The sequence below is a fragment of the Chroicocephalus ridibundus genome, chromosome 4 (assembly GCF_963924245.1).
Source record: "Chroicocephalus ridibundus chromosome 4, bChrRid1.1, whole genome shotgun sequence".
Classification (NCBI taxonomy): Eukaryota; Metazoa; Chordata; class Aves; order Charadriiformes; family Laridae; genus Chroicocephalus; species Chroicocephalus ridibundus.
In genome coordinates this window covers 31,814,286-31,832,157 of record NC_086287.1, presented here as the reverse complement: position 1 = coordinate 31,832,157, position 17,872 = coordinate 31,814,286, and the positions used below count along the sequence as shown (strand labels likewise).

At 43.1% G+C, this 17,872-nt stretch overlaps 1 protein-coding gene across 3 annotated transcripts in view; it reads right to left on the bottom strand.

The window, feature by feature from the left end:
* The window catches only part of BAZ1A (bromodomain adjacent to zinc finger domain 1A), a 63,931-nt gene extending 46,442 nt beyond the window's left edge, over positions 1–17,489 (bottom strand). The window contains exons 1-3 of one of the 3 annotated variants that reach the window (XM_063332378.1): positions 17,264–17,489; positions 15,838–15,987; positions 8,265–8,543 (exon numbers count right to left, since the gene is read on the bottom strand). In XM_063332378.1, coding sequence (XP_063188448.1) covers positions 8,265–8,543; positions 15,838–15,950 — 392 coding nt within the window. In that variant the 5' untranslated portion in view covers positions 15,951–15,987; positions 17,264–17,489. Of the gene's footprint in view, positions 1–8,264; positions 8,544–15,837; positions 16,435–16,697; positions 16,830–17,263 lie in introns of those variants that run through there. The other 2 variants (XM_063332377.1, XM_063332379.1) reach the window with 2 other exon arrangements.
* Positions 17,490–17,872: the final 383 nt, after the last annotated feature.

Below are 17,872 nucleotides of genomic sequence, written 5' to 3'. Positions count from 1 at the left end.
CACCAATGTTGGTTTGTGTTTTGTTTTTTAAATACCAGTGCAATTCTCTCAGATTAAAAAAACTGAGATCTTCCATCGATTTCCATGAATTTCAGCTAGAGCGGCTCAGGTACACAAGTGAGAAAACGTAACAGACTCCTGCAATCTAAGGACAAGAGACACTGACTGGAGACTGTGGCACAGGACATAGTTTCTCTGGAAACCCAACTCCATCACTCTCGCTCTAGAAGAACGATTCTGGGCTGTGCTTTGAAGAGCAGCTTAACACAACTAGTAGAAAACTTTAAGGTAGGACTGACCCTTGTCACTGCCAAAAGAACAGTAAGGAAGCAGCAGGCTGAAGGCATAAAAAAGCAAACTGCAGCTGCAGCCTCAGACTGCTGCTTCAGGAGATAGAGATGACGTAACAGTTCAATCTTCCCTTGCCATTCCTCCTTCCAGCCACATACTTGGTGCAGTCCTTGCTTTTTGTAGCTCTGGCACTCAGTATCATTTATTGATTGCCATTAAGTCGAATTCACTAACTTAAAAAAAAAAAACAAACCAAAACACCAAAATTAACCCAATGTGAAGCGCTGGGTGAGCTTTTGTCCTATCAAGTGGCTTCTGTGGCTCACTGAAGGATCTGATGAGGAGAACTAGAGCACGTGCAAGAGCCAAATACCAGCCACAGACAAAAGCAGAGGAGAAAGAAGCAGTAAGACCTCCCTCATCTAGAGGCCCTGAGAGACTATGATTTCTTGAGTGGCTCAGTGATTTCAGGAGTTTATCCTTCCTAACTGAAAATGACACCTAGGCAAAGGAACACTGGGTCACTAGGAGAATCTGTTGCAGGGAAACCACACATCTAACAAGGGCAAGGCACCGTACGTGCTTCAAACTCACTGGCAGTCCAAGATGAGAGTGACTCAAGAAAACCCAGAACAAAGGCTAAGTATAACTTGCCACATTGCTCTTTCATGCAGCTCAGCAACTCAAAGGTACATACACAAGCTATTATGGGCTGCGGGACAAGTAGTTTGCGGGACAAGTTTGAAGAGGAGAAAGAGAAGCTGCACTCCACTATGTAACAGGCCAAAACCAGCCATCTCAGGATGTCAAGCGGAAACCTTAACCCTACAGTTATTGGCACTTTCACTTAACTCAGAGAAGTTCTTCCCAAATGCTGAGTAGGCCTTTACATCTAACCAAGGCTGGAGTTGGAAGCTGTGAGAGGAGAGATCACTTCACGCTGCCCATCAGCTGAGCATTCTGCACAACAGCTTTTGATGTGGCTGGCACTACCTAATGTGAGATGTAAGATAAATAATAGTCTGGCACACTGCTATGTCCTCATTTCAGGTCAAAAAAGCAAGATCCCTTGAAGGCCCGGGTGAGTTACAAATGTGCCTCTGAATGCTTTACAATAAGCAGACAAAAAACATCCCTGGGACACAGAGGGCTGTTTCAAATGGGGTGGTGGGGGAATATTGCAATACTTTGAGGCCAACTTTTAACATAAAGAAAATGATCATCAGTGAGTCAGAAGCAAAAGAAAATTCACTTTTTAAAACAGACACCGGAATGAAAGCAAAGTTTTTCCAACGCCAAACTTTAAAAGCACAACTTTGCTAATAGTATATGAAGTTAGTTGAATACAGAAACCCCCAAAAGAGTCAGCAATACAAGAAGGTATAGTAGCAAGTACCAAGTACCACCAAAAAGCTATAGCCTCATTCTGTTTTGTCAGCTTTTAGTAAGTTTTTAAGAAGTAAATGTCAGTTAAGTGCAGTAACTCATATCCTTGTACGAACAGTTCTCAACACTTGAAAGTAATTAGAGAGATAAAAGCAAGGCAAGATCTGAAGGAATAAGTGACATCTTTTACTAAGCTAACTGGTAGTTTAATGCACACACAAAACAAATGCACACAACAAGGCGACAAGTTTTATGCACATAATGGTTTCCTGAAGTACAGTAAGAGCTACTGTTTTCGAGTTTTAGCATCTTCATTTGTCTGTCACATTACAGGCAAGATTGTATGCTTCAAAGAAACTAGTAAGAAGTATGTTTTTGCTTAGGACAAGAGAATCTATATATACAGTAGCTGCACTGGCTGTCTCCTGTGGAATTAGGACAGCACTAACAGTAACACCAGTATATGCATCATTTCGACTGCCCGGTCTTTTGTTTGTAGTATTGTACTGATTAAAAAAACCCCATATCATTAAACAAACAACCCCAAATCCCTACCTTTAAATTTATAGTTATAAAAGTAGAGTGTGCACAGAAATGAAAGCTAACGGAAATTGACAGTGCCCAAAAATAGCTGTAACAGCTGTTCAACAGTCTTTAAGAAAGGAGTTGCAGGTTGTCTCCCAGATATCATCATCTCATAGCTTCCATCAGTCAAATACAAATATATTTATTAGTCAACAAACATGAATATATTTATATCCCAAAGGACTTAAGGGCAGTGGAAACTGAATGCCTTAAACGTGATTTTTCCAGGCGAGGAGCTGACTGATCCTTTAAACAGCAACGCCGGAAGAACGCGAACTGTACTTGCTCTATGAATAGGTAAGCTGCTCTCCAGTACTGTCAGCTATGCTGTTTCATAAGCACCACACTAACTTTGCTACTGGAATTCAAATTCACCTTCCAGAATAAAGTAGGAAACCGTCTTTGTGTATAGGAACCTATGCTTAAGCCTTACCACTACAAAACACACTATAACTTTCTGATTCTGTAGACATTAGCTCCAGTGCCTCTGCAGCCAGACAGCTTTGAAGCCTACATGTCAAAGGGAAAAAATTCTTGGTGGAATAGAAAATAATTTAAATTCACTGTAACTTGTTAAAGTCTAAACATGGAAGACACTTTGCCTTTTACTACCTAGAGGTCTTATAATAACTTATCCTAGTTCTCAGAAGACAAATAAATATATATATATATATATATAAAAAAAGCAAGTAATACCTTGTTGCCAGTTTAAACATAAAAGTTGGAAAATTAGCTATAATCTTATCTCTTACAAGATTATCTTCTACCATCCCAACTCCTTATCAGCCAGGCATAGTCATGGGCAGCAACACACTTCCTGTGCCCCAGTTAAGACTTACAGTGATGAAAACAGTATGCAAATCTTTTAATTGGCCTAATGCAGTGGCTAATCCACTATGAACAGTCCTAAAGCACTGGGACACTAGCCAAAAATTTGATGAGTTAAAAAAAGAATTTTCACTTACAGTCAAAGTTGTTCTGCGATTACCTAGGTTTCCTACAGCTCGGAAATGGTCAACATGTGCAGAGAAAGGATGTTAACCTACACCCAATGTATGATCACATGCAGCAATCTTCCTAACAGATAACTTCATCTACTACTTCTGTAAACAGGTTTATTTTAAAAACACTTATGTTCTCATAAAGCATTCTGGTGTTGCCTGCTCACAGACATTAGGCAAGTATTCTTTTGCAGTGGTGTCATCTAGTGGTCAAATTCAATGAAAAAGACATTCCTTTTTTATGTCTGCCACATTCTGTACGATTTCTTCCTTCTTATACAGTACCTTTAAGCTATCTATTTCAGTCTGCAGGCAGTTGACTTCTTAATTAAAGTTTTGTACTAATTGTTGATCAACAACTGGTTGTCCCCCACCATCCTGTCACATAAGCTATTTTTAAGGGTGGGGGAGGAGAAGCTGAAGGGCTAGTAGAGTTGTCCAACCTAAAACCTTAGATCTCTTCACTGCTCAAGTCAGACTGCAAGCTTACAGATTAATTAACTAATTATCACCCTGCTCACTTGCACACCCTAGTAAAGACAGCCATTATTTCTTGTGATGGCATTGAACCTCAGAACACTGATGATAAGTCACAACTGGTTGTTCACACACGCTTTAAATCCAGTTTTTTCCTCTGACAAACTAGAATAACAAAAAAAAGCACACTCCTGACCTCAAGGAGAAAGGAACAGGTCCTACAGCTGAGTTACACAGTTGTAGGTTTTATTTGGTGTGCCTGAGGCGTTCACTGAGGTTATTTCAGGTAGGCCTTCCACACCGCATAGTTCCAACTTCCAGGTAACTGAGTTCAGATGCCCAGATGTTGAAAATCAGTTTCACAAGTTTTAAGTACCAATAATACAACAGGCAGCAACAAATGAACAGGTTACTGCAAGAGATGCCATTCCTTGTGGAAAAACAAAAGGCCAACAAGTATGGTATGGGTTTTAAACTCTCATTTCTGAAGAGCAAATATAGGAATCAATTCCGGTGACGTGGTCAGCTTTTTTCCTCTGCTTCAATAAAGTATGAGATAAAGCATTAGCTGCTTACTTTACATCTTAACTGACCACGGTTAACATGAAATATTGCTCTAGTTCCCCCCCCCCCCCCCCCCAACAAAATATCAAATAATTTCCATGCCTTTTTCAATAAATTACTTTCCATAAACAGCAATTTGACTTTCTAAGTAACAGTAGTTATAGTGCCAGCTGTTTTCAATTCCTTGGCAACTCAGTCTTGAACTTAATTTGATATTAAGTTTTCTGCCTATATTATATGAAGTTTCTGACTGACGTTTCAAATAATATTGTCTTTTATGAAAGCAATAGTAGGAAAACGTTGATACGCAACTCCTACGGTTCTTTAACTGGGAATCCAAGCACCTCATGTTTTAAAGCACAGCACAGCTGCCACTTTGGAGTAAAGCCAGCCCCAGTTTGGCCAGAAAAGCTGGACGCATAAAAACCAAAAAAGCTGGCCATTTTTAATCAATGCATCATCTGAAGGGGTTAAAGAGCAAGCAGAATTATCTCCTTGTTGCTTCTACTAGATTACCAAACGGATGCATCATTTTCAGAGACTGCCTGAGCAAGCCACATCATAGGACTGGGGGGCTTTCTCTGCAATTTCTTTCTGGTTGAGGAGGCCTGCTATTACACCAGGCACACCAACAGGAAGACAGAATATCTCCCAAACTCGCCGAGTTCCTCCTACCAGACCTCAGCAACAAGGCGGAAGCAGCCAAATTCAAAACTGATCAGCACAACAAAAGCCAGAAACCAGAAGAGCCTGATAAGGAAGGACTTAAGACCAGAAGAACCAATGGGACATCAGATTTTGCAACAACCAGAACACACAGGCTGGATACAAGAACGAGCAGTCTCACAAAAAGAGTCTTCTGCTTAGCCTCTGCACAAACCGCTTGTCCTCTTACTCTGTCTAGATCACCTGTCCATTACTTACAGTACTATAGACTACTTCATACGCTCAAGATAAAGACATTTCATTAAGCCAAAATGCTAACCCTTCCAGTGTTTGGCTTCCCTCCCACTTACTTCGTTCAAAATCTAGAAAGCTGCATCAAAGCAACCTATCTGACAAGAATATTACATGTGCAAATTTAGGAGTTATAAAATATCAATACTTAAATTGCTTGAGCAACCTTCATTTATCCCTGGTTACACATGCATGATGATGTGGGCTTTGCATTAAATGGTGCACGCAGCTCGGATAAAAAACGATCCTTATGACATTACATGTGCAAAAAACTTCATACACAAATGCAGTGGAACAGTTTACAACACCACAACACAACTGGGTTTTCATGATCTGCCAAATTCTGCTGGTCTCATAGGATGCTATTACACTATAGATGGACTGTGACCATTTCTGCTAGAAAAGATCACAAAAACATAGCTGCACGTGACAAACACACACAAATTGCGCTGTTGAACAGCAGTGTTATTTACAAGTAACATGAGATGGTATACTTAATCCCCAATGTAGTACTTCAAAATATAGGTCAAAGTCAACTGTTAATTGGGCGGAAGAATAACTATGCCTCACCTCCTCCCACTTTGTATTCTTTAATTATGTATCTCATAAGCATAAAAATCCCTCTGCACTACCATGTTGTTTGCACTGTTTCCTGGATTTAGTACTAAAAGTCTCAACTAGCTCTCTGCTATACATTTGTCTAGAATATCGATGGCATACAACCAGCTAAGGCAAATTTTTCATGCTTCATTTTACCAGGCACAAGTTTACACTTACTTATTTTAAAACATACAATCTCTAGCAGGTTCATTTTGATGGAAATAGATTTTATCTGAAACTTTGGTATTTCAAATGATATCTAACCCACCCCAAAGGCTTAGGAAATTTAGCTTATACCCTATTAATATATTGATCTATGAAAGTGGAACATAAACACAAAATTCTTAGATAGGTATCAACACAATTTTGAATAACCAAGAAGATTGAGTGAAAGGCTGGGGAAAAAAAAAAAAAGATAGTGCTATCTTCATGAGATAGAATCATATCACAATTTTATCAAAACAGAATTTAGCTTACGTGGTAAGCAGAAACCATTTTGTTAAAGCAAACTTAAAAACTGATTTATGATGTTCTATAAAGAAAAGTGAAAAGTATTCTGAATTTCAAAAGACGAAGAAACAAGAGAGACTTGTATTTATTACTTATAAGCCTACTTTTCATTTAAGCTTTGAAAAGCTAAGATACACAAGCATAAATACTTTAGCTAAGAGTTTAGAAAAGTAACAGAAAGGCAGGAGGGTTGTTCTTGTGGGATAAAGAGTTTGATTTCTAAAGCATTCCTTTTGCTATTAGTTTGGAAATTGACAGTATCTTCAAAGATTGAAAACAAAGGCATTTAATTGAGCAAATGAAAAGCAACAGCTGAACTACACCGATAGTTCATAATATTCAGGTTTCTGAATTCAGGTTTAAAAAAAAAAGAAAATACCTTATTCTCTAAGCAAAAGGAATGTAATACTAGTAGTAAGATGGGTGTAATCATTAGACAAGTATAAAGATGAGAAGGATAGAAACAAACTTTAGATCCAGGTTTTCTGTGCAGAAAGCAGCAAGTCTACCAAAGTTGTTCGTGTCCTGGGTTTGCAGACTGGGACTTCACTGGGTTAAAGGAACAGAGCAGGGAAGAGAGGGAAAGCTGTTCTACTGAGCATCAACCTTATGTACATACCCACACAAATTTCCTTAAAATTTATGTTCCGCGGCACATCAACAGATATTTCTTCCTGATGTAGGGCAAGATTTGCCTTAAACATCTGTATCAGCCAGTAAAAATGCCCATACAGAATAACTGTGTTCTCTGACGACTGTTTTGAACCAGCCCACTCCTGTCACTCAATAGACATCAGATTACGCGCAGAACCTCAGGCTACCCACAGAAGCTGATACGTTGTGCCCCATCTACTCTGCAGTGTAAGAGGGCACCTTCCTTCTGAGGAAAAAACCAACAACAAAACAAAAAAAAACCCCACACAAAACAACCCCACAAACAAATAACAAAAAGAACCAGCAACAGCTGAACCCATAAAGCTTTAGCATGCATTCTGCGGATATATCCAGGTTGAGCATGTTTAAATCTTTCCCATTTTAAACCTCAGTTAGGTGACACTGCAAACTCATTTAGACAAAACATGGACCTTTTCTCTCCCAGAAGTTGCTCTTTTAAAGAAAGACTCAAGCTAGCTATGTACAGTAGAACAACTTATTTATACTATAGAACCTACGTACCAATGATATGAAAAAGCATCTGAAGCTTTCCAAGTTTTTAAAACTTTTCCAAGTTTTAAGATAATAATAAAAAGACTTGCAATATATACCTCAGTAAAAGAGCAAGCATAACACTCAGTGAAAAAAAAAAACAGACTAAATCCCAGATAATCACCTCTTACAAACACTTTACAATTAATTCCCAACTTCTCTGAGAATGCACTCATAATTTTCATCACTACCTAAAAAAAGAAAAATCCAACTTTCATCAATTTTTTAAGCTTTCTATGGTTTGGCCATTCTAAGTACAGAAAACACGATGTGATGAATTACATTCTGGATGATTTCATCAAAACTTTCATGTAATTTTTAATTCATTGTAATTAAATCTCATTCTACAGACAAGACACCTTTCTCACACAAACACACCAGGTGACTGACATTCCTTTGCAAATCCATCACTCCAATGAAAAACTGCTGTGCGGAGACCTGAGAGAGCTGTTCTGCCTCCACAGCTGCTTCTAAGCTAAAGAAAGAGATACCAAGCCCAGCAATACAATCCCACTCCTAATTAAAGCAAGTAGGAGCAGTAACAGTATCACTAGCTTGAGCATCACACCTCACTTCTGGTGTACTTGATGGAGTTTATTATCCCGATTTTTGGTTTAAAAGAAGCACGCACAAGAAACACCCACACCAAACAAGAAGAAATACACATTTATTTTTAAATATACTTACCTTGCACCATTATTTCTAACTACTTCTACTGTTTCACCAACAAAATACCGATCCTTGACATAAGCAAAGATTTCATCGCAGATCTCATGAAGTCGGGAGCGATGGGTAAGGGTGGCCAAGTAGAGAACTGGAATGATGAGTGCCTCTGGAAAACTTTGAAGATTATGTCTGGCTTTCTTCTCCGATTCCAGTGCTTCCTGATATGTGAGTCCTGGTTTACCTGTGACAGCACAGCTCCACACAAGGCTGTTGCACAGAATGGTGCGTTCAAAAAAATCACTGAAAAGAAAGAGGGTGGGGGAGAGAGAAAGGAAATGCTTAAGTTCTGACTAACATTTTCAATTTGCTCACAATTAATACAGCAACAAATTTCTTTTACAAGCCTGAAATCCAAAGGCAGCTCTACCCCTGTACAGGTTGTAGATAATCAAGGTTTATGTAGCACTTTTTAGCCATGGCATGGTAAATTGCTGTTGTAAAACCAGTGGCTCCTCTCACTACAGACTACAGTAACAGCATCAAACCTAGACGTGCTGCAAACAAATATTCATGTATAAGCCTTATGCATAAGAATATAATCACACTGAGTTTAATAGGTGTCACATCCTCCTCACATCCCCCACATTTCCACAAATATTTGCAAGAGGAGGGTCTAAAACTGTACAAACATAAAATAACCTTAAGATCACAGAAACATGTTGAAACTTATTCAAGTTTCAGATTTTGAGTGCCCTAGCTGACAAATGAAAAGATGGGAGAGGTAAAAAAATTAATGTCAAGTAGTTCTCTAAATAGTTTTTATTCCTTCACTGTTTGCATTGCTCTTAGAAAAAGCATTAAACTATTTTTTTCCTACAGATTCTTCTCCTCCCTTGTTCCATTAGCAAATATTGATTCTCCTTCCCTGTGTTTCCAATTAATGCTAAAGTTACATTGTTGTTATTGCTTGCTTACTAGTTATTATAATGGAATCAAGAAAGAAGAGCTTTCATTAGCCAATATCTGTCAATTTTTGACAGGTATCGAAAAACATTGGTTTGTTAAAACACTTTCTAGATGAAGTAGATTATGTAGCTATTCACAAAACCACGTTAAAACATATCGTATACTGCAGATCAGTGATGGGAACAACAGAGCAGTCTTTCAATATGCCCCAGTTCAGACAGTGATTTTTATTTGTCTTCCTTTAAAAATCTTAACGGACTAATATTGATAAGCATGCAACATGCAACACGACAAACTGAGTTTTGTTTTGCCTTGTATCAGTTCAACATAGCTATTTCAAAGCAGACAAAGTACTTTCAGAACACTGCAGGCTACACGAGATACCTAAAATGAAGTTTCATTCCTTTAAAAAAAAAAAAATTACGCTGCACAGTGTTCCTACTTTTAAAAGGACAGAACTGTTCGAATCATTTCTGGTAATGGGGTTAAAGAATTGGACAGTTCACAATTCCAAGTTTTTTCTTGCAGGCTCCCTGCAAACTCAAGCTGGCAAACATGCATCAGTTAGACTGATGATGACATTCACTGCAGATGGACAGATGAACCATAACATTTTGTAAATTAAAATGGAAATTCCCAATTGAGGACAATGGAGGGTCCTGGCTCAGATAATCCTTTCTGCATGAGCACAGGATTCCTCTGAGTGAGAGGAAGATGCTTTACGAAGAACATCAGCTGCGAGAAGGTAAAAAGGACAGAAGAGAGATACTACCTGAACAGCATTCAATAGCTACAACATTTCAGATTTTTATATCACCTGCATCTACTTAATGTATTTGACAGTACGTGGCTTTAACGCTCGTAAGTAATAAGGAATGATTTGGGTTTGCTTACTCTAAACAAGAGGAGAAGAACAAAGGAGAGAGAATGAGAGAAATTGCTCTTCAACATATGAAGAACGGATGGCTGTCAGTCATTCTTTGTGCATAGGACAGAATATTCTTTTTTTGCTGTCAACCATGGTGAACCAGTATCTTTAAGGTATAGAATAGTTACTTAAACATTTTAAAGAACAGGTTAGACAAAAATCTCTTCCCCACCCCACCCCCCAAGGTGATGGAATACATAAAACATGATCTTTTCAGGTCTCTTCCTGCCCTACATTTCAATGCTTCTGTTATTAGTCTCACAATAACTTTTAGTGATCTTAACTGACTTCAGTGGATAAAGAAACATTTACTCAAATCTTCATGCAGCTGTGTGTCTCTACATAGATTTTTGTGTCTCACTTACCAAAGAGGTTCTTGATAATTATCTGTAGCCAGGAAAGAGAAAACCACCCTAAGAGTTATTAAAAAAAATGTACCAGAACATAATTTTCAAAAATTATGGAAGTAAAAAGGGAAAGAAAAACAAAAAAGGAGGGGGGGGAGAAGAGCAGAGAGGGAGGGATAGACTGAGGTTGACGCTGACAGTATCCCTTTAAGAGCTGCTGTTATTCTTTGTGAGGGGACACCGGGCAGTCATGCTATTTAAAGCAACAACATTGAACTTGCAGGGGGGAAAAGAAAAAAAAAATAATAAAAACAACCCAAACCAACAAACCCCTCTCTAAAAATTTTTAATCCATAATTATTACAAGTGAAAAATTCTAAAATTAAACTGAAACATATTTGAGGAAAACATTTTTTCCATTTGCATACAAGAGTAGTTTGTGTATCTAGTTTCATTCTCCCTCATTTCCTCTTTTGTTTTGTGTGGATTTTTCCCCCCCATCAACTTACAGGGAAGAAAAAAAAATCCTGTGAAAAAAAATCACATTCAATTTTGAAAGCATTATTTGTCTTTTGCTAGTCATTACCTATCGCACATCAAAACCATCTGTGGCTTAGTCTGTTAACACAGTTTTATTGACATGTTTTAATGATCTCACTTTAACTTGGTTTGAGAGGAGAAAACAAAATCCCAACAGTACAGCAGTAGATGTTATTTGTAGTACTCTTTCTGTCCCTGTCTCTCTGTGGTGCACATCAGTTATCACAAAAAGATTTACAAAGAGCACAACAGCTACCAAACCAAGAGAACGACAGCAGCAGTCACATGCTTTCTCTTTCCTTAAATAATGCACTTGATCATATTCTACATTCAACTTAAATTCACAACAGCATCTGCTGCTACATCACATCTGAAGCCTTATCTATATCTTTATCTAGGGTATTACAGTCTTTGGGGCTTCCTCACTGGTTCAAGATCTCTGTAACGCTTGATGACATGGAGAAGGAAGTTCACACAAAGCACGTCCACAAAGCTCGCTTTCATGCTCCCACCTGCCTGTGAGGAGTCAAACGGGACTGCAGCGCCCTGGAGAAGATGTCCCCATCAGCTCAACTACTCGAGGAACAGGGACTAAAAACTGAGTTGTCTTTGCAGTAGTAATCAATGCTGACTTCTCAGCTGGATTTTTTTTTTTAATCATTTACATTATATGGCAGGTTTTCCATGCAATGTTAGGAAAACAGCAAAATTATCAGCAAATGATACTTCACTTGATAGGTATCTGATAGGAGGCAATTCATCAACAGAAGCTGCAAATAAATTACATGCAGTCTCTCTGCTGACTGCACTTGCAATGGATATAAAAATCCAGCCTAGAAATTATATGCCTTTTGCTTGAACTAAGCAAGTACTCCCATTGGGTCCAAGATCTACTGTATTTTTGGTGTGTTTCAAGAACATGTTTGTTACTTTCATTCATTTTCTTAGCGTCTATTAAAAACAAGCTGGAGGGGGTGTGTGTGTCTTTTTAAACAGAAGAATTACATGTCAGAGAATGTAAAATATGAGAAAGTCATGTTAAGTAAGTGACATTTAAGAGAGAAGAAAAAGCAGGAAGAAAATAAATCTATGGAATGGCTAATTTGTAATAATTGTTATTTTTAATTCTGAAGCCCCTGTGAGCCTCTACCATATCTATTTAATCTCTATAATCTATTTAGCCTATGGTAGGAGGGTAATCACAGAAGACAAACTCTGCCATTATGGATCACAAAAGTGTTTTCGTACACTGTGTTGTCTCCAGAAGGGGTCAATAATACATATTACAGAATAATGTGCAAAAGAAACAAACAAAACCTATATAGAGAGAGATTTATTCATTAACATTTACAGGTTAATTATGCATTAAGGAATATATTTCAAGTTCATGAATTCCTCTTCAACAAAACAGAAAAATCCACCTAATTTAACTAAGGACACTTTCAAAAGCTTTTTGAACAGATCTCTTTTTGACTGTACAAGAATTCCACAGACCAATCTATAAAGACGTTTCAGTAAGTTTTGAAGATGCAAAACTCCTCTTTCCCCTCCGTGTTTTAGAATGAGGAACCCTCCTACCACTGTATCTATACTACTCATAGTTTTCTTTTCCAGGCTGTCTTCACAAGCAAGACTTCCCATACTTTAATAGTAGCTTTCACCACACATCTATGTCAGCTATTAACTTCCACAGACAAGGTGTCAAAGACTGGTGGTAACATCCCACTGGTTTAATGTGTTTCTCATGCATTCCATGCACCCCCATACTTGCTTTTCCAGCTACTACTACAGCTCCAGACACTCTTTTGCTGGTCTTTCCCCAGGTCTGTCCCTCTAATGAGGACAACAACCAAGCATGAAGAACATCAGTTCCCCCAGTTCCTGTTACTCCTGATAAATATAATCAAACACTACCACCTCACTGCACTTTTGTAAAGGGTTACAAAATTATGTGATGGTATTTCAGATTAAAAAGGAAATACATTCTTAACGGGAAAGTCACTTTACAAAATACTAGTCTTGCCAAATTCTCCTCACATTAGCATAATGACTTCTTATATAGAGAAGAATAATACTAATGTATGATTTGTATCCATCTCTACTAAAGCTGGCATTGGCATGAAAGAAGCTTTTCACCACCAAGTTGTGCTCTGTAAAAAAAAAAAAAACACCAAACCACAAACACCACCAACAAAAAAACAAACAAGAAAACAACTTAAGTCTTAACCATTTGTAGTAATTGCAAGCGTTCATATAGTTGAGAAAGGGGGTGAATTCAGGTTACCATACGTAACTATGCAGCCTGCCTGATCTAGTCAGGCTCTATAATTTTTAAATCCTCCGCTCAAAAAAATTAAAGTTGCTATTGCAAAAGTAGATTCAGAGAAGCCTGACTCAGACAATGGTTTTCTTTCATGAAACAGCTAATACAATTTTTAAAGAGTGGGCCCTCCGTATCCCTATTAATCTAATTGCCCTTGCTTAAGAAAAGAAATGGGAAACATTGCTTTCAGAAGGCATTAGCTACTTGAAGCATCACTTTGCAACCAGCAGAGACAAGGATCAGCATCTTTAAAACTTGCTGAAAGATGACCCTATGTTCTCCAGTAGATTATGCCACAACCAACTAACATTAACTTAAACTTACTTATCTGTGCCAGGACACCTTACTGAGTAAAAATACTAAACTTTTCAATCCAAAGCACCAATTTAACCCAACCTAACAAAAAAGCCACAAGAGAATGAAAAAAAACAACAACCAAAAAAAACCCAAAAGCAACAAACCCACCCCACATGCATGAAAAACAAGCATAGCAGAGTTGTCCCAAATACTATATTCTAAGCCCTGACCCCTGAGGTAACCACCCACTGACATTTCTAGGGATGGCCTGTGTGAACACAAGTCTAAATTTATCCCTTAATTCATGAACTTTGGTTAAATATGGAATTTGGTCTTTCATACTTTTTCTTAGTGACAACATCCTTGCAATGTAAATAAGCCTGTCAGAGTACTTAAAATATTCACCGAGCCCTCTGAGAGCAGAAAGATGTTTTAAAAAGATACTTTTCACACTGAAATTTTAGCAAAACTACACATACCTGAAACATATTTCAGTGCAGCATCAACAAATACCTGAGAGTCATCTAATTATGTGATAATAATAATTGTAACCAGAAAAGCAACTTTTAAAATATTGGAAGCTGGGGGAGGGGGACTTAATTCCTACAGAAACAGGAGGCTGTCAGCTCTTGCTCGTTAGGTTCTCATACGCCCTATAATGAAAACACCCCTTACAAAGCTTCCAACAAAATATTCAACACCCCTTCCCTCCCCCTCCCCCCCGAGTATATCATCCAGGAAACATTGCCCTCCAAAGTTACCTAATCCAACTTCTTTAAAATTTTATTAGGCAAAGTGTATTTGAGTAAGAAAAACAAGTCTAAACACGAAAAAGATTTAGGTGTGCTCTAATTTCATACGCTACAAATGAAAAGCATTTCAGATTTAATCTCATTAGTCTGCATGTCTTTAAAAAAAAAATAAAAAAAATAAAAGAGTTTGGATGCGGGGGCCTTTCTGTAGGTGGGGATGGCGCTGGATCAGACTGGGGGTGAAAATACATACGTTTATCAGCTTTTGGAAAAGGTCTGGCTAAATACTTTCTGTCCATTGTTCTTACAAGCGATAAAGTAAAGCGGCAGCGAGTTCGGGACTATCCGTGCAATTACGCCTTCAATGGTTAACGACGATTTCACAATTCCGATTGGTCTTTTTACACACGGGGAAGAGAAAAAAAAAAAAAAACACAACCAAAAAAAAAGAAAAAAGGAAGCAAAAAAAAAAAAAGGAAGGGACGGAAAGAGGGAGAAAACCCTAGCTGGGACAGGTGTGCCCGCTCGGTCTCAGGCCGCGTTGGCCGTCGGCGGTGCCGCCCGGCCGGGAAGGGCCCCGCGCCCCACCGGACAGGTGCGGCCACCCCCGCCGGCGGGACCGGGCCGCGCTCGCCCCTCTCCCGGCCCGCCGGCCATTTCCAACCGGGTCAGCCGGCGGCTCCCCGCGGAGGCGGGGCGAGAGCGCGGCCCTGGGCGGCGCGGCGGTTCCGACACCCCGGCCCGGCGGAGGGCCTCCAACGAGGGGTTAAGCGCAGCTGGAGCCGGCCGAGGAACCGGGCCCGGCCGGGCTCCGCAGGCGGCGCCCCCCGCTATCACAACAATAGGACGGGCGGCACATGCCGGGCGGGCGGCCCCGCTGCCCCGGCTGAACCCGGGCCCCGGCGCGGCCCCTTCCGCGGGGCGGCCTAGCGCCGTCGGCCGCCGACACGCGGCTGCCGGCGGGGGCGGGGGGGGGGATAGAGCCCGGGCCCGGCAGACGCTCTTTACCGCCCGCCGCCTCCCACACCGCGCAACTTTCACTTCCCCGGCGGTAGCCGAGGGACGGGGCCGAGGGCGACACGGCGGAAGGTGGGGGGGGGAGGAGGGGAAGGAGCCGGCTCCTCTCCTTCCCCGCGAGGAGTGGGGGCCGCGGGATCCCCCCGCCGAGGAGGGGTAGGGATTCCCCCTGCCCCGGGCGAGAGATCCGCCCTCTCCCCCCACCCCCTCGGTAGGGCACGGGCCCGGCGCCAGCCGCGCCCCCCCGTACTCCCCCCCGCCCCGGCAGGGCTCCCCGCGGCGCTGCCGGGGAATCCCCTCCCCTCCCCGCCCGCCCAGGTGTCAGCCGTTCGGGGGTTAAACCGCTCCCGGAGGACAGACGGGGGAGGGGGCAGGACGGACACACGGAGGGGCACGGACACAGACACGGGGGGTCGCCTCTTACTCGTAGTCCCTGAAGATCTCGTTAGTGACCCTGCAGTAGAAAACGCGCTCGTCCGGCCGAAGGTCGGCGGGGGGCTTCTCCCTCACGAAGGGCTTTCGGTGCAGCAGCGGCATCGCCCCGCTCCGCGCTCTCTTCCTGCCCCAGGACCCGCTTCGAGAGTGGACGGAAAAAAATTAAAAACACGGAGGGAAGGAAGGAGGTAGCAAGGCGAACGCGGGCAGCGGAGACCCCCGGCCCGGGGAGGAGGGAGCGGGCCCGGCGCGTCCCTCCCCCCGGGGGAGCCGGCGAAGGAGCGGGAGAAAGCGCCGGCGGCGGCGGCGGCCTTTTGTGTGCCTGACACGCCGCTGCCTGCCTGGGACTGCGCGGGGAGCGGGCGGCGGATCCTTCCTCCCGCCTCCGCCTCCCTCTGCCTCACAATGGGGCCATGACGCCGAGCGGCGGGCGGAGGCGGCGCCCCCCGCCCCGGCCAAGCAACGTGCTCAGCTCGGGGATACCCCAACCGCCGCCGCCGCGCTTTGTCTCCTCCGGGTCACCCACCCCACCCCCGCTTCCCCCGCCTCCGACCCACACACGCCGGGCCGGACACCAACTCCCCCCTCCGCCTCCTCCTCCTCCTCCCCGCAAAGCAAACACCCAGGAGGGGCAGCGCCGACCACTTATCTCCCTCCTTCCCTTCCTGCCGGGGCTCTATTGCCTAATGGGGGTCTTCGCCCTTCCAGCCTCGCCCCGGCCTGCCCGCCGCCGTCTCCGGACAGCGCGGCCGCGGTGCGGGGGGCTGCCCGCCCGGCCGCTCGTCCTTCCCTCCCTCCCTCCCTGCCTACGGCCTGCCGCTCCGGGGGGCTCCCTCCCCTCCTGCCCACCTGGTGCGGCCGCAGGCTGCCCTGGCTGCTCGGCCGGTGCGAAGCGCGGTCCCCCTCGCCGCGTTTTTCCTCCCCTTTCCTCTGCCCCCCCCGGCTCCTGGGAAGTTTTTGATCTACTTCTTCAAGCCCTCAATCAGGAAGAGCTGCGGGGAGGAGCCTTCCCCTGCTCTCCCCTACATCTTTATTGGCCGCTCGGTGCCTTCCAGCGTGTGTCACACAGGAAGACAGCGAGCTACATTATTAATTAATGGCTGAGAGGGCGCATCCTCCATTTTTGAATTATCAGCCGGAGATCTCCGGTGCGGGGGGTGGTGGGCCCAGGCCGGCGGACCGCTGCGGGGGGGAAGGCGGCTCTTGGCGGGCCGGGTTGCGGACGGCACGGCACGGCACGGCACGGAGGGGCGGCCGAGCCTGCGGCGTGCGGCGCTGCCCGCCCGCGCCTCCTGCCACCGGCATTACCAGCGCTTCCGACACCGGCGCCGAGGAGCCGCCGAGCCCCCGGGAGACCACCAGCCCCCTGGGTCCCCAGACCACCGGGTGCCGGAGCGATCCCCTGTCCCCAGTACCTGCCCGGCCAGCGAGGGCCGGGGCGGCTCCCGCGGGGCTGTTCCCTTCGGCTGATCCACCGGCGGCTGCGGCGTCTGACAGTGCGATCCCGGAGACGTTTCTCCCTCGGTTACAGCCCCAAAGCCGCGGCGTGTGCAGCTGTCACAGCGGGCAGGGGCAGGCGGATGTATTTTGCTGAAAGTGAGATTATATATAAGTAAGACGAGCATGAGAGATGTACGTGGGCCCCTTAACGTTGCCTCTTTTTTTTTTTCCAGTTCACTACACGGTTTTACTGGTGTATTAATTTTTCACTTTTTTTTTTTTACACTAATGCATTTACATTTTAAACGGAGGTGTTAATTTAATTGTGTTCTTAAGAGTGCTAGCCAGCTTGAAGATATAAAACCACATAAAGCCCACATCCATTACACTTCATCATCCCAAGGTCCAACACTCGTATGAAAAACCTGCAGAATAATTGTAGAAACTACAGAGGGGAATAATAACTGAAGGCTAATATCTAAATAGTTTAAGTTTGCAACTAAAAACGCTGTTCCTGCAAATAAAGGTCCCGTGCTGATCCCTGCACCTGTGCATAGGTTGTTTTCTTTACCCCTGCAAGTAAA